Here is a 24303-nt window from a genome sequence, read left to right on the forward strand (position 1 = left end):
CCCCTGATAACTTGACGTAAAGTGAAACCTGTGTGAACATTGACAAAAGACTAAAAGCCTTAAAGCATGTTTCCTGGCATTCATCCTCAGAATAGAGCAGATTGTCCCCTTCTGTTTAGTAACTGACCCCTGCTGGATACAGAGCAGGCCTGTAGTGAGAGCGCAGAGCATCACTCATCAAACCCAAAAAGAAACAGAACCTCAAAGAAATTCACATCGAGTCAGACAGAGCTGATAATACTCTGAACAATGTGGGCTGCTGAAATAAAACCAGAAACATAATGCCTACAATACACTCGAAGACTTTGAATAGACTTTTAAAAGTCTGAAGTCAGACACCCTCTTACATCTAAGAGTTTTTAACCACAGTCTTTAAGATTTTGCAGAGACTGGTGATCTTGCAAGGTCACTATTTGTAAGACTATTGATTATTGATTATCCCCCTCCAGGTAGAACAAATTAAACCAAACTCCCTTTTAGAAATACTGTATGTCACATATCAGCAAAAACGTAACTCTAGAAACACAAGATAAAAGGCGTCATATGTCGACAGTATTCTTGTCAAGTCAGCATCAATATAATCCAATAAGTTAAAACGTGTTTCCGTACAAACTTAACATCTTGGATTTTGCCTCTTCACCAGCCTCCGTTGATTAACTGCACCATTTTAAATGGAAAAAACAGTTAAATTGTGAGGCAACCTGCTTCAAAATTTAACATTTCTGGTTGGTGGATCAGATACATGGTGAATTTAACACAGACTCAACAGTTTCTCCTCCTTTTTAGTAAAAGAGAACTGAGACTTGTTTATGTTCTCGTGCCGTCCCTGAATCTGCTCCCCTCCATGTTTACCTACTACCCGGTTCGCTGCTTCCTGTTTGGCGCTGCAGAGATCGCAGCTATTGGTCGTTGAACCTGTCCACATCATTTAACTTCAGCATTCGCATAAGCCAAGCTTAAAAACTTACAATAATATTAAACATGTTTGATTTCGTCTGAACGTCAAGACAAGAAAAAGACGGACTTGAGACATCTCTGATGAAGTTTTATAAAAACAAGTTATACCAAATGATAAAGATCACAGCAGCGTGCCACAACTCTGGCAAAACTTTCATGATTTTGATTCTGATATTGGAAATTTGTCTGCGACGGTAAAAAAATTTTTTGGTATAGCGTCAGCTTGAGAGAGAATTGTAGCCCGTTTTAATGTCATTCAGAGTTAAACACTGAGTGAGGAGTTGTGTTAGTTACTGTGATTCTGATGGAGTTGTTTCAATGTGAAAAATAGAAGAGAACAGACTGCCTGGGTGAAATGAAAGTGTGCTGAATAATTTGTTCAAAGTTTGTTGTGTGATTCTTCTGTAATTGACTGTGGTAAATTACTTAGAAATAGATAACAAACACTGAAAAAAAGCTGCTTTCTAAATCTGCTTTTAATGTTGTTTCGCTCTGAAGCACATGAAAAAAAGACCCTGGAAAGCCTCTAAGACCAAACAGCTTCCAGTGATCCAGCAGCCACCTTCAGGCCACTTTCAGTATTGTCTCATTTTCTGGATGTTATAACTTACAAATGAATTCCCCCTGTTTACCGACCTTATGCTAAACTAAGTTAACCAGCCACTGGTAGTATTTAGCATACTGTCTGTACACAAAATATTTATGCATTAGGTGGCATCAGTCCTCTCATATAAACTCCAGGCTAGAAAGCAAAAAAAAAACAGTAGAGTAGAGGAGTAGAGATAAAGTGGCGTGAAAAGGAAAGACTCAATTAAAGTACAAATACCTCAAATTTCACACAAGTGACTGAGTAAATGTACTTAGTTACATTTCACCACTCTCTGTGCGTTGATTAACCGTCAGTTTTTCCTCCCAGATCTGTCGTCTCCAGAGGCACCTGTCTGCCGGAGAGCACCAGCAGGACCTGTTCCAGGACCAACCAGCCATGTTTGTGTCCCAGCACTGCCAGCCGCCCCCTGAGAGCCTGGTGGAGCTGATCCAGCTCTGTGGAGGAACAGTCTGCAAAACGGTGCGGCAGGCGGGCATCTGCATCGGGAGATACAGCGGCAAGAGACCAGAGGGGAGCAGGATCCTGTCGGAGCAGTGGGTGCTGGGTAAGAAATTTTCCGACAATCTCCGTGTGAAATGCTAAATTCCTTTATTGTACCACTATTAATTGTTTCTCTCTGTTTTTGTGATTTTATTTCAGACAGTATCACACATTTGAAGCAGCTGTCATATGATAAGTACGACTTGGAGTGAAAGCTGTGAAGTTAAGAGACTTTATGTTGGACTGGTCCTCAGTTTCTACCTTACAGAGTTCCTCTTGTGCAAGTTTATCCTGCTCTTGTGTTCAGAGGCTTTACAGAAACCTTCTCAAATCTCAAATATTCACTTTTCAAAGACTTTTGGTCAATGGTTACCATGGAAACCTGTTACTTCAGTGGACTGTCAACAATCACTGTGAAACGTGGAAAACTTTTTTCCCAAGAAAACTCCACAATCACCACTAATGTGTCATAGTGAGTTTTTAACAAGACATGAGCTTGAACCTCACACTTATAAAAATGTGATTTTAAAAATACTTGCTGAGCCAGTTTAATACGCTAAAGGAGAGAACATACTGTAGCCTGATAGACGTGTTTTGTGATGTTACATTTGTATTTGTATGGTTTTTATCAGACATATATATTGAAATACAGTTACAATATTACAGAATGACATGTGTCTTCTTCCAGGGTCTGTCCAGGCTTATTCTTGTTTTTTAATTAACTACTGAAAGAAAAAAATGTTTGCAGTCCAGCAGCAACATTCAGATCGAGCCAGACGACCAACATCAAGGAAAAAAAAACAAAAATAAAAGGAAACAACACTGGAGGAGATCAAGGCATACCTGGTTCAGATACACATTATTTCTGATGTCTTTGTGAATAAAATTTTGATTTTAATCTTTGGCTTTCTTATGTTCTGTCAAATGAAAACATCAGCATATTTCTTCAACCACGCTGCTGATGCCCTCTAGACGTATTTTTTTGTGTAATGAAACTTTCAGTTTTCCACATTTATTGAAATTGCACTGTGACAAAATTCATTTTACTGTTACTTTTTCAAAATCACTGTAATGAGCGAAGCACCCTTTTGGGGAATAACAGCTTGGTTTTGAAAAGGACAAAGCACAGTTGTTTGATGGATCAATCTGTCAAAGTGTCGTCAGAGTCCACTCAGCAGTGTCACTGGAGGACAGACGACAAATAAACCTGTTAATGTATCACAGTTTGTACTCACACTTGTCGGTTGTGTGCAGGAAGCAGAGATGGAAAATATCAAATCTACTCAAACACTCTACCCAAAATGTACTAATGTTTTACTTGAGAATTTGTAGTTTTGACATATTACCACTGCTGTTACTGTTTCTAAAGTATTTAATATGCATGTGTAATATGTCCACTTTACTGATGTTGCATTATACTTTATAAAGAACACTGATTTACTGAGTAAATATACAAAATAATGTCTTTGCAACTTTTGGAGCACCTTCATCAGGCCAGGCCCAGTAAAACAAAGAATTGTATCAATATTTTACTCCAGGTCAGCACAATATGACTGATAGCATACAGAGCCCCACCCTCTGTTACCTACCAAGCCAAGGGCGCCGGTTTTGTTTAAACATTGGGGGGACTCATAGGAAACAGGAGTTTTGGTTAGGTTTCTCACCAGAAACTGTTAAGCTTAAAAAAAATGTCCTGCATTCTGTTAAGTGTTTGTCTACAATTTGTGCATTTTCTGCATCGTTCAAGATCCTGTAAAGGGCTGCGGGGAAGTTGGAGTTTATTCCAGTTGACACTGAGTGAGAGGCAGGTTACACCCCAGACAGGTGGACAGACTGTGGAAGTGTTAAATTAAAAACAAAGAAAGAAAAAGTTTTTAAAAATTCGTATAATAAATTACATAACATACAAGACGTAATATAAATATATCTCAGTTATCCACAGAGCTTCTAAAGGGACGTGGGAGAGAAACAAAATCAGATGGAAAAAAATTGGATGATGAGAAAAAAAATGATGCTGGAAAAAAATTTATCATGAAAAAGACATTTTGATGTTTTTTTTACCATCAATTTTTTTCAGCATCTATTTTTTTTCCACCGTCTATTTTTTCCCATCATCAATTTTTTCCCAACATCAAAATTTTTTCTACACCATCAGTTTTTTTTCACCATCTGATTGTTTCCCCCAAGGTCCCCTTAGGGGCTCAGATACTCCCAATGTTTTAGTATGTCATATAACTTTTGTGCTTTTTTCCCATTCTAATACAACAAAAATAAAACATTTTATTTGTGGTGCACATTTGGAACAAATTTCAAAGTGTGGCAAAAAAAAAAACAGATTAAAACAACCAACATTATTGGAAGAAGACTAGCAGACCAAGTATCACATATTGGGTCAGCCAAATGTTAACAACTTTTCCATTAGAAAGAGTGACGTATATAAGACAAAGGAAGCAGGATATGTTTGAAAAAGTGTGGGGACCATTCACTGTTTTTGTTAAAAGTATAGATTTACCAAATGATGAAGAGGAGAACTGAATACTACCTGAAGTAAACCTCGCAATGAGATTACCTTGTGTTTAATTACAGGAAGACTATGATGGATTTTGAATTTAAATAGAACTAGAGGACTGTATATGTACTTAAGATGTATACATAAACATGTGTGTATATATATACTTTTCCCTTTATCTGTCTCTCTTCTTTCTATATTTGTCTGAGAAGGTTTTTGTTCATGTGTCTCCATGTGTATTTTGGTTGAGGATGCACAAATGTTTTTGTTTTGTTTTTTATTTTTATGCTACTATAAACATATGTGGATTAGCATGTGTATGTATATGTTCAAAAACAATAAATATATTGTTTAAAAAAACAAAAAAAAACAACCAACATTAAACCACCATAACCAACCACCAATTATATTAAAAAATCATAAAAAACAATATCAGCATAAAAGATTTTATCAGTTTTAAATATTTTCTGTACAGTTTAAATTCATTTATAAGAAAAAAAGGAAAATTGGGGAATGATTTCAGGATTCTGAGCTCATGTATGAAAATGGAAAATGATCATTTTTGTTACTTGCAGATAAAATAAAACGCGTCATAGCCCTTTAATAATGGAGCATTATGGAACTCGTGTTGCGCCCCGCTCATTGGCTGGCCCTAATACCTCTTTTGACCAATCAGCTCCGTCGATGCTACATGGTGTCATGACGTAGGGAGGCGTGTGTGACATTTGCTGCAAGAAGCTAGTTTGTGAACAGCTAGCCCGGATAAAGATGAAGAACTAGAGGAGGAAAAAGAAACTATCCTGCCTGTTAACAACCGGGCTGACGTTTGTGTTACACTTTGTTATCGTACCGACAATAGAGCGGACAGTTTATATCAAATGTAGCGTTTAGTAAAACTTCCTGTCGGGCTGAAACACGTTAAACGGCAGGCTAACGCTTTCTTTACAACTTACACTGTAAATGTCCGGGTTGGGGTGTTGCTCTTTTATGTCCTAAAATGTTAAAACTAATCCGATAACTTAAGTTATTTTTTTTGTTGCAGCATGGATTGATGTTCGCGCTTAAGCCGACTTTGCTAACTGCCTTTTGCACACAAGGTTAAAATTAGCTTTAGCCAGCTAGCTCCCCTCCAGCTGCAGCTCTCCCACTTTCTTATGCTGACTTGTCAGGACAGGTGTGCTGAAAGTAGGCCAGGTGTGGCGTGGGACAGATAGGGGGGACTGAATCAGTGCTCTCAGAGTAGTACCGAGTCCTACAGTCTACTTCAGGGAGTTTTTTGTTACTTTAGTGGAGCCGGAGGTGGGACCATGCTGCTCTCTCTGGTTGTGCACACATACTCGCTGCGGTACTGGTTTCCAGCCACGGTCATGCTGGGGACAGCGCCTGCTTATCTGCTATCATGGGGGACATGGCGCTTGCTGTCAACTGTCCTACCAGCAAGGCTGTATCACAAGTTGGACGACCGGTTGTACTCCATCTACCAGAGTATGGTCCTCTTCTTCTTTGAGAACTACACAGGAGTGGAGGTGAGTGAGCCATCCTTTTAGCTTTAGTTTATTTGTAAGCGGCATAAAATACAGTTGAATAAAAGAAACAACAAGAAAAATGTGTCAGGAGAGGTCAAGAACCCCCCGCCCTCCCCCAACTTGCCAACAACACACAATAACAAAAGCGATGTAAACAAGCTTAACATAGCATCATACAGTAAATTACCACAAAGAGCAGGAAAAAAAACCAGTACAGAGAACACAATACAAAGTGTAGATGAAAAAAGGGGAAAAAATGACAGTTTCCTTTTAAATCATTATGATTCCATGTCTGTACACTGCGATATCTGAAATAATACTGACCATGTTTTATTTTATATAACAGAAGGTGAAGCTGATCAACCTGTCTAGTATTATATAAATGAATCTGTGAATTAAAATCAATAAACTGTATTATGTATTATGGTATAGAAGATGGTAGAGACGTGTATTTATATATAAACACGCATATCTAGTGAATATTTATGTCATATACTGAGAGAATATTCAGTTTACTGAAAAGTGGAACAGAGGCCTCATCAGAGAATGAGAGAGTTGCCAATCTTATAAATTGTATTTATTTATTTATTTTTTGCAGCAAATGAAATTTAGGAAGATTGGGAGGGCATGATAACTTACTACTGGCCTAAGTACTTCACTGTACCTTAAAACAAGTACAACAATTTTTTAATCAAAAACCTTTCAGATGGTGTAAGCGTATTTTTTGTATTATTTGGAGGCACTGATGCAGAGGGACGTGTGCTCAGTTTGCTGTGTTTCTCTGAAGTCGACCATCATCTCCTTGGTTTTGTCGACAATGAGCACCAGATTATTGTCACTGCTACAGCCCACCAGGTGGGACCTCCTCCCTGTGCAGTGTTTAATCATTTCCACTTATGAGCCCCACAACTGTGGAGTCATCTGCGAATCTGACGATGATGTTACCCACTCATACCTCGTCTGATAAAATATGACTGGCTATTCCTGCAAGCCTTGAACTTGCAATTAATATTGCATGCAAACCATTTAGGGCATTACTGCAGGTGTACGCGTCTGCTGTGATTCTTAAAATAACAAAATGTAAAGTGGAGCCAGACATTGAGGCTGGTAAACAGGATCTTGATGAAGCAGTTGCACTGCAAGAAAGTCTGCATTCTTTTGCTTTTATGTTACCACGGTTCGTACGTTAAAGTATGCAGAAAAACAACAGCTAAAATGTAGGAGTTCAGACTTGATGTGCTTTGTTTAAAAAAACGTTTAGATCTTGCCTTGTCTTTTTTTTTTTTTTAAACAAATATGCAAAAACAGCCTGAACTGCAAACAAATCCCAGAGGCAGTTCAAATATTCAGCAAAACAAGAGAAATAATTATCTTAATATAGAATCACTATGCAAACTATTGACACTGCAGGGGGTATGTAATAACTGTTTTTCCCCAATTGTTTTTATTTGTGAAAGCAAAACAAGTACATTTGCATATCACCATATTCAAAACTCAAGAAATAGTAAAAAATAATAAAAGAAGGAGAAAAAAAACACAAAAGTAAAAAAAACAAACCCAAAAGAACAACTTAAAATACATTAAAAAGTAAGTAAAATAAATAAATAAAGGGAAAATAGGGAGTTAAACATTGTAATTTAATGGAGTAAATGGGATAAGCTGATTAGAGAGGCACCATCATACCTATAGATTAATTTAAAACCAACAGATTATACGTATAACAAGCAGGAAAGAGTTTTGGAGGAATGGTTGATAGGTGATCAAAATACTCAGTAAATGGTCTCCACAACTTAAAGAAGCAATCAGTCACTCTTCTGAGAGATTTTCAAGATTTGAAAAAACATCACATCACTAAACCAGATTGAAAACACAGGGCTGGCTCCTCTTTCTATGAGAGTCTTAAAGGCATTTAAAGCTTTGTATCAGTCTCTAATATCTCTAACTTGCGTTCTCTGTCTGCAGATTGTTATATACGGAGATATACCAAAGAACAAAGAGAACGTGATCTACCTGTCCAATCACCAGTGCACAGGTAATACATCCATTTGTATATTGATATATCAGTGTTAGCATGGAGCACAGATTGCATCTAATCTCTCCCAAATGTTTTTCCTTGCAGCTGACTGGATCATCGCTGACATGCTCGCCATCAGGCAGAGCGCTCTGGGCCACGTCAGGTACGTCTTGAAAGATGGACTCAAGTGGCTCCCGCTGTACGGATGGTATTTCTCTCAGGTAATGCAACTGTGTGAGTATTTGAATGTCATTTTGTAGCTGATTTTAAAGATGTAAACCTGAATCACATTCCCCACTGCTGTTCTCATCAGATCCTGTTTGTTTGTTTGTTTGTTTTAGCACGGAGGAGTGTACGTGAAACGAAGCTCAAAGTTTAATGAACAGGCGATGAAGAAGAAGCTCATCACTGAGACTCAATGTGGAACGCCAGTAAGTTCACTTTAGACATAAAAAAAGCCCATTGACTACATGCAAATTTACTCTATGAGGCCTTATTTTCCAAATTTTCTGATCATCACGAACTTGCTCTTAAACTTTCCCCATTTAAATTCACTGCAGAGCTTTCTGTGATAATCTTCCCAAAATCCAGTCTACAAAAATTCCTTCTTGCCCTACTTCTAATTAAAATGTTTGTGTGAATAGTTGCTCAGAGTTTGAACAAACAGAACATCCAATGACGCCAGCAGCGAAGAAATAAAATGGATAATCAGATATTGGATGCAGGAGAGTTCAATTGCAGTGTGTTATTGTTGTTGAAAGGGCTTGTTTACAATCACTTTTTGGGGGATTTAGATGTAGAGGATTAGTCTCTCTCTCTCTCTTTCTCTCTCTCTCTCTCTCTCTCTCTCTCTCTCTCTCTCAAATTCAAATCAGCTTTATTGGCATGCATGTTTGTCACATTGTTGCCAAATCAACATAACAGATTATTAAATGATTAAATACATTGCAGAAATATGTTTTAGACACATATTGTTTACAGTCTGTTTTAGTTACATGGAAACATTTAGTGTGGAGTTTGTTTCTCTTCATTTATGACGATATTTAACATATTTTGAAGCTAAAACTGCACATTGACTTTTCTCTCCACATATATAAGACCATTTCTGAAGATGTGGAAAATGGATAAACTCAGGACATATGTTTATTTCTATTTTTTCAAAGAAAATGTTCTCTTAAATCGTTGTATTCGTCACAGTGTAGTAGGAAGTGAGATTCAGTCTTGACTTGTCTTTGATGACAGTCAACACAGGCTGTGTCCTCTCAGTCTGTACATTGTCAATGTTTTCCTTTGTATTATATCTGTCACGGTGGTCAGGTATTCTGCCAACATGTATTCTCAGTTCAGGGTCAAATAAAATTCTATTTTACTTTGTGATTTAGTAATTTCGTTCCAGTATCTGATATTTTTTCTTTTTGTTTTGCGATGATTTGGTTGGGCCGGATTCTTGAGTGTCTGTATGAAGCTTGTGTTTCAGGATCAGCTCTCTCTGTCTGACCTTCCATCAATATTTTGCAGAATATGAAAAAAAGTGATTCTTACTCAGTACTACTAATTGCAAAGATACATTTGCGAAAGTGTGCAATTTTCTGTTTGTTGACCTTGCATAAAACACAGATTTTGTGGTTGATATCTTTCTTATCTGGCATTACTAAAATGGAGGAAAGAGGACTGAATGCAGCAGTACGTTGAGTCTACAACACTAAGAGACTCGGCTCTCAGTTCAGTTGCAATTTAAGTTGATTTAAAAGAACATGGTGATGAAAACTGTGTATCCAGGTTTCTTGTAAACCGCGTAAGTTCAGCACGGCGTTTGGTTTCCGTGTTCAGAGAATCCCGTCAGTGTAGGAGACTCCATTTTGGCCAGTTGCAGCAAGAGCCAAACACCAAAGAGGCTTTGATTTCATGTGTTTCTGTTCTCTTCCTGCAGATGTACCTTGTCATCTTCCCAGAAGGAACTCGGTATAATCCAGAGCTCAAGAATGTTATCGCTGACAGTCAGGCTTTTGCTACGAAAGAAGGTACCGGCATGATGGCAGCCATTTACTGCTGTACTGCTGCATCCTAATTCAGCAACGCCCACTCAGTCTGTAAAACAGCTGACAAAGTTTTCCTGTGTTGACCTGTGATCACCATCACAAGCTACTATTGGACCAGTGAGCATCACGTGCAAACAGATTCATAACAGTATTTATTTCAAAGTTAAGTTTTCAGTTTATATTATTAATTATTATAATAATGTTTTACAAAGTTCAGAACAAAGTAAATATTGTATAAAAACACTGTTTTTAAAGATAGGATTTTGGCCATTTTTCCATACCCCTTTATTGAAGTATTAATTTGCAGAGCTTTATAAACAGAATCTGTAACATTTATTGACGTTGTCATTGGTGTGGTGCCAGGACTTGGTTCACCTAAAACTGCTTTTTAAATATTACAATTTTTGCAGCTCAAAGTTTGAGGACTGAACAAACTTGGTTGGTTGATAAGATGATGTATTGCTCACAAAAAAATCTGTTTACAAGAGATGTCTCTTCTGGTTATTTTTGTAACATGAGGAAGTGAAATTAACTGATTGAAATGGTGATTATACTAAAATGCAATGCAAATTTCCATATAGCATTACCATCTTATAGCTAAATACATATGTTGCGTCAGCACGGTTATTGTGATGCTGCTGTTGGGCAGTGTGGTGTTATGATTGACTCACACTGCATCCATTCTGCAGAGATTAAGCCTATCTCCGGACTGCAGCTCTGAATATCACCTTCCCCCATTAATCCAAATAAATCGCTGTGGAGAGCCGACATGTGCACATGACATTATCTGCTATTAGTGAGGTATTAGTGAGCAGAGGGTGGTGCCACGTCCACAGAGAGTGCAGTAACTAACCAAAACACAAGCATTCACTTGGAATTACTCTGTTTTTATAAAATGATATATGTGTTTATTTTTAAGGTATTTTAAAGGAGATTAAATATGACATGATTATCAGATAATAATCTTCTGTCCCTCTCCATAGGGCTGGGTATCCTGAAACACACACTCACACCCAGAATGAAAGCCTCTCACATAGCCCTCGAGTCCATGAGGGACCACCTGGGCGCCGTGTATGACGTCACAGTGGCCTATGAGGGTACGCTGGATGCCTCCGGTCAAAGAAAACCTGCGCCATCGATGCCCGGTAAGCAGGCATTCAGCCACAGACATGTAGAAATCTTAGTTAAAGTTACATTGTTAGGCCTGCACAATTATTTGTAGCATTATCAAAATCTCAGAATTGCCCAGCTTCATGATCTAAATAACAGGAGCTGCAGTCTTTTAACAAAATCTACAAAATCATATTTTTGACCTGAGGCACATGTGAGGCACGCTTGTTTTGCATAGACCCCAACAAAAATCACATATAGACCCCAACAAAAATCACATCATTTTTGGAAAATGAAATACAAATATTATCATTCACATTACAATGTGTGACTATTGTTGCAGTATGTCAAAATAATTGCAATATGATTTTTTTTTGCATGTTGTGCAGCCCTAGAAACCGCATGTTTTTTTCCCTATATTGCATTTCTCCCTACATGCATCCCCACTAGCTGGAAAGAGTAAAATAATGTTCTGTTGTGTATTTTAACATGTTGAGTCATGAATCCTGAAGTTTCCATACCGATGCTATGCCCCATTACTACTTTAAAACTGCACAGTTTTGAGCAGTGTTTTTGTTAAATATTGTTAATGGTCATGGGAATTTTTATTATAAGTCCCTGAAAAGTCATCAAAAAGTTTTGACATCACTGGTGTTTTGGAAGGATCTTTATGCATTTGGCATTTTGTCTCGCTTTGTCTGTGTTTCTCTCAGCGCCATTTCTGCCATCTTTGTAGCTTGCAATTGTGCTACTACCTGAACACTACTTTTTTACAAAGTCACAACATCTGTACCAACCAAGATCCCAGACTGGATTTCCCCTCTAACTGTCGTAAGAGGTGAATCAGGGATAAATCAGGCCGAAACTTGTGTGTAAAATAAGTCTGTTCAGCAACCTGTAACTCTCCTCTTTCAGTAATGATTTAAAAATGAATGACGCTTGCCCATTGTATTGCTTTCCCTGACTTGGAACGTGCCATCTTTGATGAAAAACTTATTTCCATATTGAATTTCAATCATGGTACAGGAAGAATCAACATAACAAGAACACTCACTGATACCGAGTGTGATTGTAAATGGCCGTGTACCTGATTGCAATTTTAAAAATGTGTGTAAATAGCAGTTATTAATGAAGGAGATGTGATTTGTTTTTAGCATCACAGAGAGACAGAGGCAGCATTTTAACACTGGTTATAAAAAAACAGTCTGTCAGCTAACAGCAGCTGCAATCTGCCTCCAGTGTGTCCACAGACACACAGGCACTGTATCATCTATCCTGCAACATTGTCTACGCTCACTCAGTAATTAATCACACAGCAAACATTACCTGTCAACGGCCGCGTCTTCCTGTAAACAGCATGACTCCATGTTTTGGAGTTTCTGATTACTCTGTGTTCCCGCTTGTTCGACAAGCTCTGTTTGAATGTTAAAAAAAACAACATCCCGTTTCATTCAGGAATAAACATCAATGTGTTTCTAGCAAACAGAACAGAGAGAATAGAAAAGCATTCTTCTCGTCATCACGCACTTCCTGGTCTCATGTGGTGAAGGTGACTTTAGTGATTTCACGAGGAAGTGACTCGAGGCTGCGTTCGCAGTGCACACTCACATCCGAGTTTCACATCTGACAAATATTTCTCCGCTGTATGAACAGTTTAAATCACGTCAACTCATTGTGATGGTGTAGTATTGCACCCAGAGGTACGTGTCACATGTACTATGTGACTTGAATTTGAAAACTGATCACAATTGATTGTCAGTTGGAAGAGATAATAGATTTGTTATTGAGTTTGGAAAATGAAATGTATTTGAGTGTTTTTAACCTCTCACTGCAACGTCATAATATGGTCATTCCACACCAACCCACCCAGGACCTCCAAGCTCATGTCTGAGATTTCCGTGTTACTTAAAAACGTTTATTGAATTAATGTAACGTTGCAAAATCCTTTAGCTCTACTCCAAAAACTTTTTTTAAAAATTATAAACATTTGATTTTTGGCCCCCAGAGGTCAATTTAATCATTTTTGAGACTGTATTTTAAACCTCACCAAAGTCATCATCACCGTCAATATGCAACAAACTGAGCTTTTACAAGCTCTAACTTGTAAACTTCCTCAACCAAATAAAAAATAGGCTCAGCAGGGACACAGAGATGAAGAACTTTGAAGTCAACATATCTACCTACTAGATAACATGAGAGTAATATTACAGCATGAAAGAGTAATATAACGTCTTTTTTATGTATATCTGCAGTTAATATAAACACTTTCCCATAAAAAGGTTTCAGAGAAATTAAAAGGATCCCTCCTAATATATACAAATATACAGTCCAAATATCTAAAGTTGGGCATTCAGCTCCAAAGCTACATTCAGCGAGGTCTGTGGCACTCATTTTCCATACAGAAAAAAATAACCTAGATTAATGAAAACTACAGGAATACTACACAGAATCAGTATTTGATTGCAAAAAACGTTTAAAAAAATTAAAATAAAATAGTGGAGATATTAAATTTTGAAAATTATGATTCTTCTTAAGGATAAAAAAAATCATTTGATTACTTTAAAACATCCAGTAACTACTACATACATAAATATCCGTAGCAAATGATCCTTAAGCTAACCTTATACAACTTATAGTCCAATCCAGTGAAAGACAAGCAATTGGTGAAGCTTAGAACACACTCACAAAAATGATGAAATTTAGCTCTCAAACTTCACAGATTAATGATTAAAAAAGTATTTGAAGCAGAGATATAAAACTTTGTAAGACCCCATGAGTCTATGTGAATGAATGAATTTGACTTGAGTTGTTTTTTGGAAAAAATCCCTGATAATAACTGGAAAATTTCTTAATTCTAGGTGAGTTGACATGGAATGACCCAGTAGGAAATTGTTATTCAAATTTCAAGCAATTCACATTAACTGATTATTGTTACCATGTCCAATAATCAAAAAGCTTTAAAAAAAAGGAAACAATAATTGCATTTTTTTTTTAGTAATAACAGACTTTTTGAACCTCTATTGTAGCCAGTAGCTGTTTGGGTATTTGAGCAATAAATGTGAAAAAACATAATTTAAATTATTATAACGAATAAAGTTGCAGTGCTCCGACTTCATTTTCATAATATTAGTTTCACCAAATTACGCTACAGCACCACAAAACCACAGTACATTCATTCACTCATTTTTGTAGCCAGGGGAGGATGAATCAATTGGCTCTTTGTAAATTATTTTAGGCATTTATAGCTCCCTGTCTGGAGTCTGGAGCTGAATGTTAAGGATAAAAGTCTGCAGCTTGGCAATTTTGCACTCTCTATCATGTGTTATTTTCCAGCTGTGTTAAATAACTCACTGACATCAAACTAATTAAAAGCGGAAGTTTTTTTTCTTTTCAGATCAGATTCAGTGTCAGATTCAGTGATTGTTGATTGTTTTTCCCAGGTCGTCAGTTACTAATGCACGAGACTCACTATCGTCAGTCTCTTACCCAGAATTACAACCCACACCTTAAACACTTTGGATAACAAATGATCTACAATACCAAGTGCTTCTTGAATGATATGAAATGAATTATCTCCGTGCACCTCGTCAGTAGCTTCTCTTTGTACGTTGACACTTCGCAATATTATTAAAGATTCATTTTCAGCTGTGCTAGAAAGGATTTGGATCGCGAGGCAGTTTGTTACTACAGAGCAAAGAGCTGATTTCCTTCTTCTATTCCAGGAAGTTGTTTTTAAAGTGTGTTTTGGAACATTGTTCAGCTCAAAAACACACGACCTGCAGGAGAGGCTCAGATTGTAGTCTTTTCTTTTAATATTTCTTCCTGTGTGTTCTTGCAAAAATAAATCAGGCGTTTGTTTGTCTCTCCTCCTGAGCCTCCGTCTGCATGAACCGTCTTCCACTGAGTCGTCAGTGTTTATTGAAGAGGCGCATTTTCTGTCTGAGGGTAGATTTAAATCTCTGCAGCAGCTGATTGAGGCGCTCTCTCCGCCAGTGAAGCGATCTTTCGCTGCAGACTTCGATCATGTTTCCTCTTTTGGCCGCAGTGCCAGGTTTCCTGATAATATTGCGTGTTGTGGAAACAGGAACTTGAAGGTCTCTGGGGATACACGTGTAGCCTTGAGCGTTCACACTTGGTTACATTTTTATGTCTGACCTTCTCAGACACTTTTCTTTCTTTGCTCAGTGCTCTGACAGCCTAATTTAGACTTGATACTAAACATTTTAACATTTATTTTAGCAACATTTATAAGTTGTTGCCGAAATTGAATCTCATCATACAAATAAAGAATATTCAGTAGAATGCTACATTTAGTCTTAAATTTTACCCGACTTGCTTTTTGGACTCAGTTATTAAACCGTGGTGCAGCAGTTTGACCAACGAGCTGCTGTGTATAACCAGTCTTTACTCTCTTGAATCAAAGGGCCCTGGCATCACGGCGTCATAGCAGCTCCGCTCTATCATTGTCGCCTCAATTTGTTTCGCAGTGCTTACTTTTACGTGCCGTTCTGCTGAAAGGCTTTTCCTGTTTTTGTTTAGTCTCTTTATTTTCTGTGTTTGACAGAATTCCTGTGCAAAGAATGTCCCCGAGTCCACATACACTTCGACCGCGTGGACATAAAGGAAATTCCTTCAGAGCCACTGTTTTTCCGCAGGTGGCTACACGAGCGGTTTGAAATCAAGGACCGGTAAGTGTGTGTGTGTGGGTGAAACAATTAATCATTTAAAATTTCAATTGTTATGCAATCAATATGTACTCCACAGTGATGTTTTTTAAATGTTTTGCTTCCTAGCGTCTAAATAAATGAGATAATAAATTCTTCCTGTTTATTCTGAAAATCTGATTATGTACGGCTCCTTTTAGACCAGTGGTTCTGACTTGTTTTTGTTTTCAAATAAAACATACAGAACTTAGAGCTGAAATGGTTGTGGGTTAGATCTGCAACTATTATGATTATCTATTTGTAGTTCCAAGTCATTTTTTTAAAGGAGCTCTACATGATATTCAGAGGTTGTCAGCACTCGGCTCTCAACATGGAGAGACGGTGAGAACAGCATTATCAACGGCAACAGTGCTGAGAGAGCTAACCGCGTTCTGGCCCTGACGCACGCAGCTCTCTCTCTGTTCATTAGCGTTAGGTAAATATCTTTTGGGTTTTTCTAACATCAGGTTGTGATGTTAATTTGCTGACTGGCTAACAAGCGTCTTAAATCCATCCTGTTGGTCTTCCAGATTCCATTTTTAGGTTTTGCACTGTTGGTCAGACTAAACAAGACAAAAGAATAAAATGTTTTATAAACTAAACAGTCGGTCGATTAATCAAGAAAATCATCAACAGTTCAATGGACAATAGAAATAATAATTAGTTGCACCACTACGATCACTTTACGTGGGGGACATGGCAGAAAAAAGCCCAGAATGACTGATATAACACCAAATGTGAATCACAGTGGTGTTTTGAAATGATATTGAGTATATAATTGACATTATATATAACTCAGTATATTTACAGTAGAAAGTGGTGATTTACTGACAAACACAACAACACGCTACAAAACTCCCCGGTGTGATTTGGGTGCAGTTTTTGTGCTGTCACTGCTGTAAAAACCCTGATGCCTGTTTGTCTGACAGATTTTCGCCATGCTTCTCCCCACTTTTGTAGCTGTTGTGCTTTTCAAAGACAAGCTGAAATCCTAAGGGACTTATCTGTCTTTTCAAAGGCTGCTGACGAATTTTTACGAGTCGGAGGATGCAGACAAACTATGCAGGTTCCCCGGGGAAGGAAAACGTTCTCCTCTGAACCTTTCTAAAACCCTTCCGTCAGTGATGATCCTGGGGGGGCTGACACTGCCATTACTGCTGACGGAGAACGGCAGGAAACTGTACGTGAGAACCTGGGTGTACGGGACGCTGCTGGGCTGGCTGTGGGTGAACGCGTTTCCTTAACAAAGAGGGCAGAGGCTGCCACGATGAGACGCACAAAAGACATGGAGAGACGTCACCGTTTTCCTGTATCGCCACAACACAAGGTGTGTTCCAGATGCAGCGCAGTATCTGATAAGAGGCTCAGAGATTTACCCCACATGTCTGGTTCACTGTTGACCTTGAGCTGCAAGCTGAGCGGAGATACGGAGAAATGTTAAGCTTTTTGTGCTACTTGTTCCCTCGCGTTATTTGGATTTGCAGCCTGAAATGATGAGAAAACATGAGTGGGTTTGGTGAAAAGCATTTAGAATTCTCTAAAATACCCGTTACTATCTACTATAAAATAAAAATAGCTATATACTTCTCTTAAAATAAATGCCCCAGTCATTAGATTTAGCCAAATTAGTATTCATGCATGCTCACTTTTCCATCAAACATTGGCCACTTTAAAGCTCTTGTAAGACTTTTGAGTACAACGTGTTTTCGTACTCTGAAAACACGTTTAATGATCACATTCAGCTGCTGTATGTAGCTGACACAGTACACCAGCCTACTGATGATGGATCATTAATTATTAAAGTGCACTGACTCATTGACGTTGGTTGTAATGTTTTTGATGCCAAGTTCTGGGTCAGGAGGTTTATGCACTTTGCTCATTTAAAGAGACGTTTTTACATGAGAACATGAATAGCATGCAGTCCTCTATAGGGGCTCATAAACATGACACCAGCTGCATTGTTTACCATAAACATTCATCTGACATCACTTTGTTTTATATATTAATGAATGTAGCTGCAAAACACTCTCATTTATGCATATATGAAAGAGTATTTTTTTTATTTCCAGCACCCAAGATTTTACTGATATTGATAAATATTGATAAATTCAGTCTATTGAGTTTGAGTTATAGAGTTTTGAGTCTTTGTCGCAGAGCACTTGCAGATGCCAGTGAGCTCATATGGAGGAATGCAGATGTTCTGCCACTAAATATTGCTTTAATCTCAAAACGTCACACCTGCATTTTTTTTAAGCCGAACCCTTTTTTTGTTGTTGTTGTTTTTGAGTCGGCATGACTGACGTGAACAGCAATTTTTGAAATTGGTCCCATATTGAGAGAGATGGCTGCAGCCGTGTAACGCCTGCAATATAAGCATATAGGACAATTGTGCAATGTCAGTGTTTGTCCATTAAAAGTTGATATTTTTGCCACAGACAAGCTCAGATTCTAAGTATCTAAAGTGTGTCTCTACCTTTCGCTTGATGCAAAATGTTTTTTATTGTGTCTAAATCTTGCTCAAGGGGACGTCCCCGTTTTGAAATCTCAGGACACGTGACTTGCTACAGGAAAACAATGCAGGAAACCAGGACTGTACAAAACTTAAAATTATGTTAGTTGAATCTTTTTCGGCTGATCCGTATGAATATTTAACGATTTGGGGTTTTTCCTTCATATAAAGGCTTAAAGTTCGAACTGGCTCAGCGGGACGTAAGGTGTGACAGCGGCAGCCATTTAATATAGTAAGCAAGCTAACTGTGTTAATGATGGGTTGTAAATGTGCAACATATTTTGTCGACACTATTTATCAAACAAAAGCAAGAGACTGTATTGTATTAAGTTGCTGTAAGCTGTAAATTTACCAGTAAGCAGAAGAGGGAAGATAATGTTATTTTTCTCCTTTCCTCCTCTGTGACACTGCCTACATGTCCACAGCTCCCTGTACCAAAGAGTGGCGTGAAAATTAAGAGCGCTCACTCTGCCCCAACAACTCATGACCAAAATGTCCCCAGAAAAACACTGCACAGCACACTGACAAGCAAAGAAAAAATGACTGCTCGACTTGAAGCGATCTCAAAGTGAGGGGTGTCGGACTGATTATTCGAATCTCGGACATTCAGGGAGTAGCCTGACAGGAAATGCGAGTGAAAGGGAGTTGTCTGTTGTATTGCAGTAAAGAAAGCGTATCTGTAAGTTATCTAAAAGATTTTCAATGTTATGTTTTTTTGTTTTTTTTTTAACTGATATTGACAATGTGGATGAGGCTTTTGAAATCGATGGCTGTCCAAATTTATTTGGGCTAGAGCATACGTGTTGTGATATTTCAGAGCAAGACATCAAGAATAACAAACAGACTGGATGAAGGAAAAGGTAGAGAGACACTTCAGGCACTTATAACAATCTGAGCCTGTCTGTTGCAAAAATAACCAGTTTTAATGGCCAAAACTGTGATGGTGCACCGTTGCCTCATCTGGTTACATTGCAGGCGCCGTATAGATGAAGCTCTCGCTCTCTTAATACTGGACCAATTTCAAAAAAGTTGTTCACATTAGTCACTTAGACACAAAAACATGAAAAAATAAGGTCCAAGTTGAAAAATGTTGAAGTAACTCTTTAAAATGTAAGTCATTGCCAAAACCTGGTGTATTTTCCACAATGTTGTACGTGTGTTTTAAGTTGAGCAATACTTGTTTGATGCCAGCCCAGATGACGGCAAAGAAACTTGGTCTTTTTTTTTTTTTTTTTTGGCCTAAATACATTATCCTTTTTTTGTATAATGGTTCCATAACTTTTATATGCATTTATTACTTTGAATACCATGTTACTACTCACACAAAAGTATCTACCTAGCAAAAAGATGACAAAGCCATGTTAACAGTATATCACAGGATCCTGTGCACTCAAAGCCATTTGTATTATAAATGTCACTGTATTGTAAAATGCACTGTAAGTCCATTGTTGTTGTTTACCGTAATGAAACCATTGCATTTTTCCACGTGTCACTTTACATGTCAGCCGTCTCGTCTAGAGTTAGTCCGCAGTGTTTTTTCTTCATGTGGATGGTACAGTAAGTCTCATAGTTTTTACATGTCGCTCCAATACCTCACTTGAATAATCCTTCCTCGTTCTTAAATGACTCTTGTCAGCCATTTTATAGTCATTTTTATCCTGACAAGATCAGACTGTAACTCATCAGGAAAACTATGTAGACAGTATTTAAATGCCAACTGATTTTGGAAATGCGTGCCTTCTCTTTGGAGGAGTTGGTCCTCAGCCCTCTCAGTGGGGGCCACAGTGGCTCTTTCCCATCAGGTGACTGCATGAGGAGCTGCTGCTCACTGCAGCATGTGGTCACATTGTCTACGGTTCATAGTGGCTTATTTTGCTTGAAGAATGCATTGATTTACACTTTTTGAGGACTATACAATGAAACCTTTAATGTATGTAAGTTTTGGAAATGGGGTCAGAGTGAAATAAAGTGGTTTTCTTTGGAGAGAGTCAAGTTTTCTGTGTTTTCTGACTGTCCTGAGTATGTGATTAATGTTTTACTGCTGGAATTAGGCTGATTGTTGACTAAGTTAACCATGCACACCCAAGAAGTCATTTTTGTAATTGCACATCCGATGAAAATGTTTAAATGTGTCATGCACAGTTTGATATTTTTCTGTAATTTGCACCTAACTTTTTTTTATGTAATGTTTAAAAACTTCATGTTAAGAGCAAGATTTTAAAGTAAATCCTGCAGGTCTAAGGGCTTGAGCTGCCTGAGGGACAGATTATTGCCAGATTAAATTTGCTGTTTGGCCAATTTTGACCACCCACCTCCACACCCCACCTACTGTTCACTGTGTATTGTGTATGTACCATATTGCCTCCACGTCTGTATTAATGTAAGTACAGAGACCAACCAGTGCTACTATGTTCAAATAATACAGTTTATTTTCCCTAGGTTTTATGTGTGTTAATACATTTGCAGCACATTCATATTAACAAAAGAACATTAAAACATTTCTATTTGTTAGTGCGATCAAAGCAGCTAACTAACTTTAAAAACAGGGAGCAGTAAATGTATATAAAAATGAACTGCATGGTAACTGGGCCTCTAATTGAGATATATATATATGTGTATGTATATGTATGTATGTATGTATGTATGTGTGTATAGCCAACCCCCTACTCTGATAAGTACAAGACAATTAACTGAGTGACAACAAATCAAATGACAAATACCCTTTTTTTTATTTGTTTATTTATTTGCTTATTTCAGTGAGAAAAAAAAATCTACTGGTATAGGTTTTAAATTTGTGAAACACTACTTTCCCACTTTGTCAAATGTCAGCGAACACAGCACGAACCAAACGGCGCATGCGTGTTACAGTCTGTGCAGAAACAAGGAAGTGCAGTCGCAGTTGGAGGGTAACGTTTCTAACTGCTGCTGCTCTGCTGTTTGGATCAGAGGTATGTAATATTTACCAAGACGAATTAAAGTACTAAATAACAATGACAATAGTATTTATTATAGAATATGTGCGCGTAGAGCTGTTTGTCTTTACGCATCTGTTAATGTTGTTTTATGTTTTTACCACTAAAAGTCTCACAGCGACATCTAGAGATGTGTCAGACTTCCTGCAGGAAAATACTCCTAAAAACACGGTCAAAGTACTGAAACTAAAGTAAATCTGTGCTATAAAGTTTAAAAGAAGGTAAATTGTTGTCAATAAACTATAATCTAGCAAGGCTGCTCTCCTGGGGGTACAAATTGTCTCATGAATACTTCAGTTTTAGAGCTGAATTATTATTATTAATTTTTTTTGTAAGTTTGCTATTTAGCATGAAGCCCAGGTACAAACAAAGGACTCTCAACTAGACTTAATCTAAAGTGTGCTTATTAAAATGTACCAAATGTGTGATGTTAGTCCCAGGTTAAAAAAGCACTGGAACCAATAAGTACCAACCAATAAGTATACCTAATACACTTAGTAGAAATGTGATAAAAGCATGCTATTTTCAATGGACTAACAAAATACTTAATACACTAATTATTTGCTATAAGTGCTATTAAAGAGTTACTAAAATACAATTAAGTGCTCTTGACTATTACTATTTTGAGACGCACTTAAATATACTATTACTTATTACTAATGCTGTACTTCTAAAAATTGTACTTCTCTCTACTTTAAGTATAGTTCAATAAATCGTCAGTCAACTGTAAGTGCGCCTATAATATATAATACATGTATTTATAATTAGAGTAAAATGTGTTAAAAACATTTCAAGTATTATTTTAATTTTTTTTTTTGAGTCGACTTAAATTATAATTAAAATATTTTTCCAGTAAAAACAAGTTGGATTGAAGTATATTTTTTAAAAGCCCAGAATTAAAAGCCACTTAGATGTATTTCATTAACTCTTTAGTAGAATACAACATATATTCAGTATATTATAAGTACATTTCTAAATAGCACACTTTTAGTTTATTAATAATGTGCTCATGGAAGTATACTAAGTGTCCTTCAGCTAACAATCTTTTGCTTGGGCAGCTACCTGACTCTGTACTGTGCTTTATGTTCACAGCTTTGAGATGGCGGTGGACTGGATTGGGTTCGGCTTTGCCGCAGCCATTGCCTTTGGAGGATTTATGGGATACAAGAGAAAAGGTTAAAAGCTTTTCATTTTGGCAAAAAGCTCAACTAAAGGAAATTTTCTTTCTCATTATTTATTTGTTAAACAACTGATGATCATCATGTGTCTCTGTGTCGCTGTAGGCAGTGTGATGTCAATGATGGCGGGTGTAGTTTTTGGTGTGTTGTCTGCTTACGGTGCGTACAACATCTCTAATGACCCAAAGGACATCAAGGTGTCATTGCGTGAGTATGGCTGCACTCCTCCTCCTAGTTAGCTTTTTTTCAGCAGCTCCTGAGTTAGAGAATCAACATGTCGTGGTGTTTTGTTTCTTTTAGTTACTTCTGGAGTCCTCGCACTGGTGATGGGATCAAGATACAAGAAATCGGGAAAATTATTGCCTGCTGGTATCATGGCAGGGCTAAGGTTAGAGTCCAACTTGCTCAACGTGCAGTAAAGTTCGTTGAGCAATCACATTTGTGAAGTTTTGTAACAGCTTGTTGCACACTGGTAAATCTGATGGTTTTTGATCTGTTTCTTTCTCACAGTTTGTTGATGGTGTTTCGACTGCTGCTGCTCCTCATGGTGTGAATGGAGGAATAACGCTTTCTTTCAGTGCGCTGTCTGACTCTCAATGAACAAACCTTGTTTTAAAGGAAGCATCATTCCCAGTTGTCTGTTTTGTTTGGTAACTTTAATGTGACCAGAAACTTTGCAAAAGCCATGAGTGAGTGTTTAAGAGATTTAAGATTATGTATTGATCTACTAAAAACTTGGTGTTTCTTCATGAGCATGTTAACAAATGAATCTCTCGTGTTTTGAGATGAACAGATGTACGTGAGCTTTGTGGCTGGTATTGTTTGTGTTGGCAGGGCTTTGCTGCGTACACTGCCACTTCAGTTTAACAGGCTGCAAGGTTTGTAACCTCTAATATTCAACTTACTGATCAAGTTTAAAGAATAATGTTTTCTCGACTGCTCACATGCCATGTTTACCACTTTGAAAGGACTCAAAGTTAGTATGTTTTTTGTAATAATAGCAACACTAAATAAACAGATGTGATTCTTAAAATAAGACTTTTCTTTTTATGTACATGATGTGATTATAATCCAAACACAGAGCAAAAAAAAACAGCAGTTTTTTCAAATTTTCCTCAAAAATAAACCATTTATTTTGGAGAATTTTTACAGGAAAATGCTGAAGAGTTGCAATGGATGGTGCAGTATTTATTTCAGTATAAACCAGCAAATATAATTGATCCACATATTGAACATGCTTGTATAATTCCCTTGTGAATGACTTAAACTGCTGGTGTGAGGAATGAACTGGGTTCATGGCAGTGGTAATGTGATGTTGAACACCTCCATGATGGTCTTTACGTACTGCTCATCTGGCTGCGGCTTCCTCTTGCTGCCTGGCTGCAGGAACTTCCTGATGGCGGGAAGCTGCGTCATCCTGCCCTGAAAATCCTGGAGGGGAAACACAGAGTCATCCTTAAACAGAACAATTAGCAATCAGGGTGTATTTTTATTATGATTAATAACAATATTGTGGGATTTCATAGTGGAAAAGTTATGTTTTTGTGCTGCTGTAATATCCAGTCTCATCGAGTATCTTTTACCTTGATGTTGGGAAAGTTGGCGAGGATTTCAGCGAATTTCTCCTCCAACATCAGGGTGCATTCAAGCAGCTGCACGTCTGCACAGCTCAGCTTACCTCCGACCAGGTACACAT

The 24303-nt window shown here is 37.6% G+C and overlaps 4 protein-coding genes across 6 annotated transcripts in view; 3 read left to right on the forward strand and 1 right to left on the reverse strand.

Annotated features, from left to right (window-relative positions):
* mcph1 (microcephalin 1) overlaps positions 1-2945 on the forward strand; it is a 37148-nt gene extending 34203 nt beyond the window's left edge. Inside the window, exons 14-15 of one of the 2 annotated variants that reach the window (XM_042501996.2) lie at positions 1874-2111; positions 2207-2945. In XM_042501996.2, coding sequence (XP_042357930.1) covers positions 1874-2111; positions 2207-2259 — 291 coding nt within the window. In that variant the 3' untranslated portion in view covers positions 2260-2945. The remainder of the gene's footprint in view (positions 1-1873; positions 2112-2206) is intronic. The other variant, XM_088086383.1, reaches the window with a different exon arrangement.
* Positions 2946-5265: 2320 nt separating this feature from the next.
* Positions 5266-20444, forward strand: agpat5 (1-acylglycerol-3-phosphate O-acyltransferase 5 (lysophosphatidic acid acyltransferase, epsilon)). Its single transcript, XM_042501709.2, has 8 exons — positions 5266-6082; positions 8045-8114; positions 8202-8317; positions 8438-8527; positions 10027-10117; positions 11119-11280; positions 15810-15933; positions 16967-20444. The coding sequence occupies exons 1-8, from the start codon at positions 5864-5866 to the stop codon at positions 17190-17192; spliced, it is 1098 nt and encodes a 365-aa protein (XP_042357643.1). The 5' UTR covers positions 5266-5863; the 3' UTR covers positions 17193-20444.
* An 825-nt stretch (positions 20445-21269) lies between these two features.
* On the forward strand, positions 21270-23643 carry tmem14a (transmembrane protein 14A). The gene is made up of 5 exons (XM_042501711.2): positions 21270-21405; positions 22522-22604; positions 22713-22814; positions 22908-22995; positions 23118-23643. The coding sequence occupies exons 2-5, from the start codon at positions 22529-22531 to the stop codon at positions 23158-23160; spliced, it is 309 nt and encodes a 102-aa protein (XP_042357645.1). The 5' UTR covers positions 21270-21405; positions 22522-22528; the 3' UTR covers positions 23161-23643.
* A 63-nt stretch (positions 23644-23706) lies between these two features.
* LOC121954312 (glutathione S-transferase-like) overlaps positions 23707-24303 on the reverse strand; it is a 2451-nt gene continuing 1854 nt past the window's right edge. For both annotated transcript variants that reach the window (XM_088086309.1, XM_088086310.1), the window contains exons 6-7: positions 24191-24303; positions 23707-24038 (exon numbers count right to left, since the gene is read on the reverse strand). The exon at positions 24191-24303 is cut by the window's right edge and continues 13 nt beyond it. In XM_088086309.1, coding sequence (XP_087942435.1) covers positions 23901-24038; positions 24191-24303 — 251 coding nt within the window. In that variant the 3' untranslated portion in view covers positions 23707-23900. The remainder of the gene's footprint in view (positions 24039-24190) is intronic.

Source organism: Plectropomus leopardus, chromosome 13 (assembly GCF_026936395.1).
Source record: "Plectropomus leopardus strain MGB_pleo_1.0 chromosome 13, ASM2693639v1, whole genome shotgun sequence".
NCBI lineage: Eukaryota > Metazoa > Chordata > Actinopteri > Perciformes > Serranidae > Plectropomus > Plectropomus leopardus.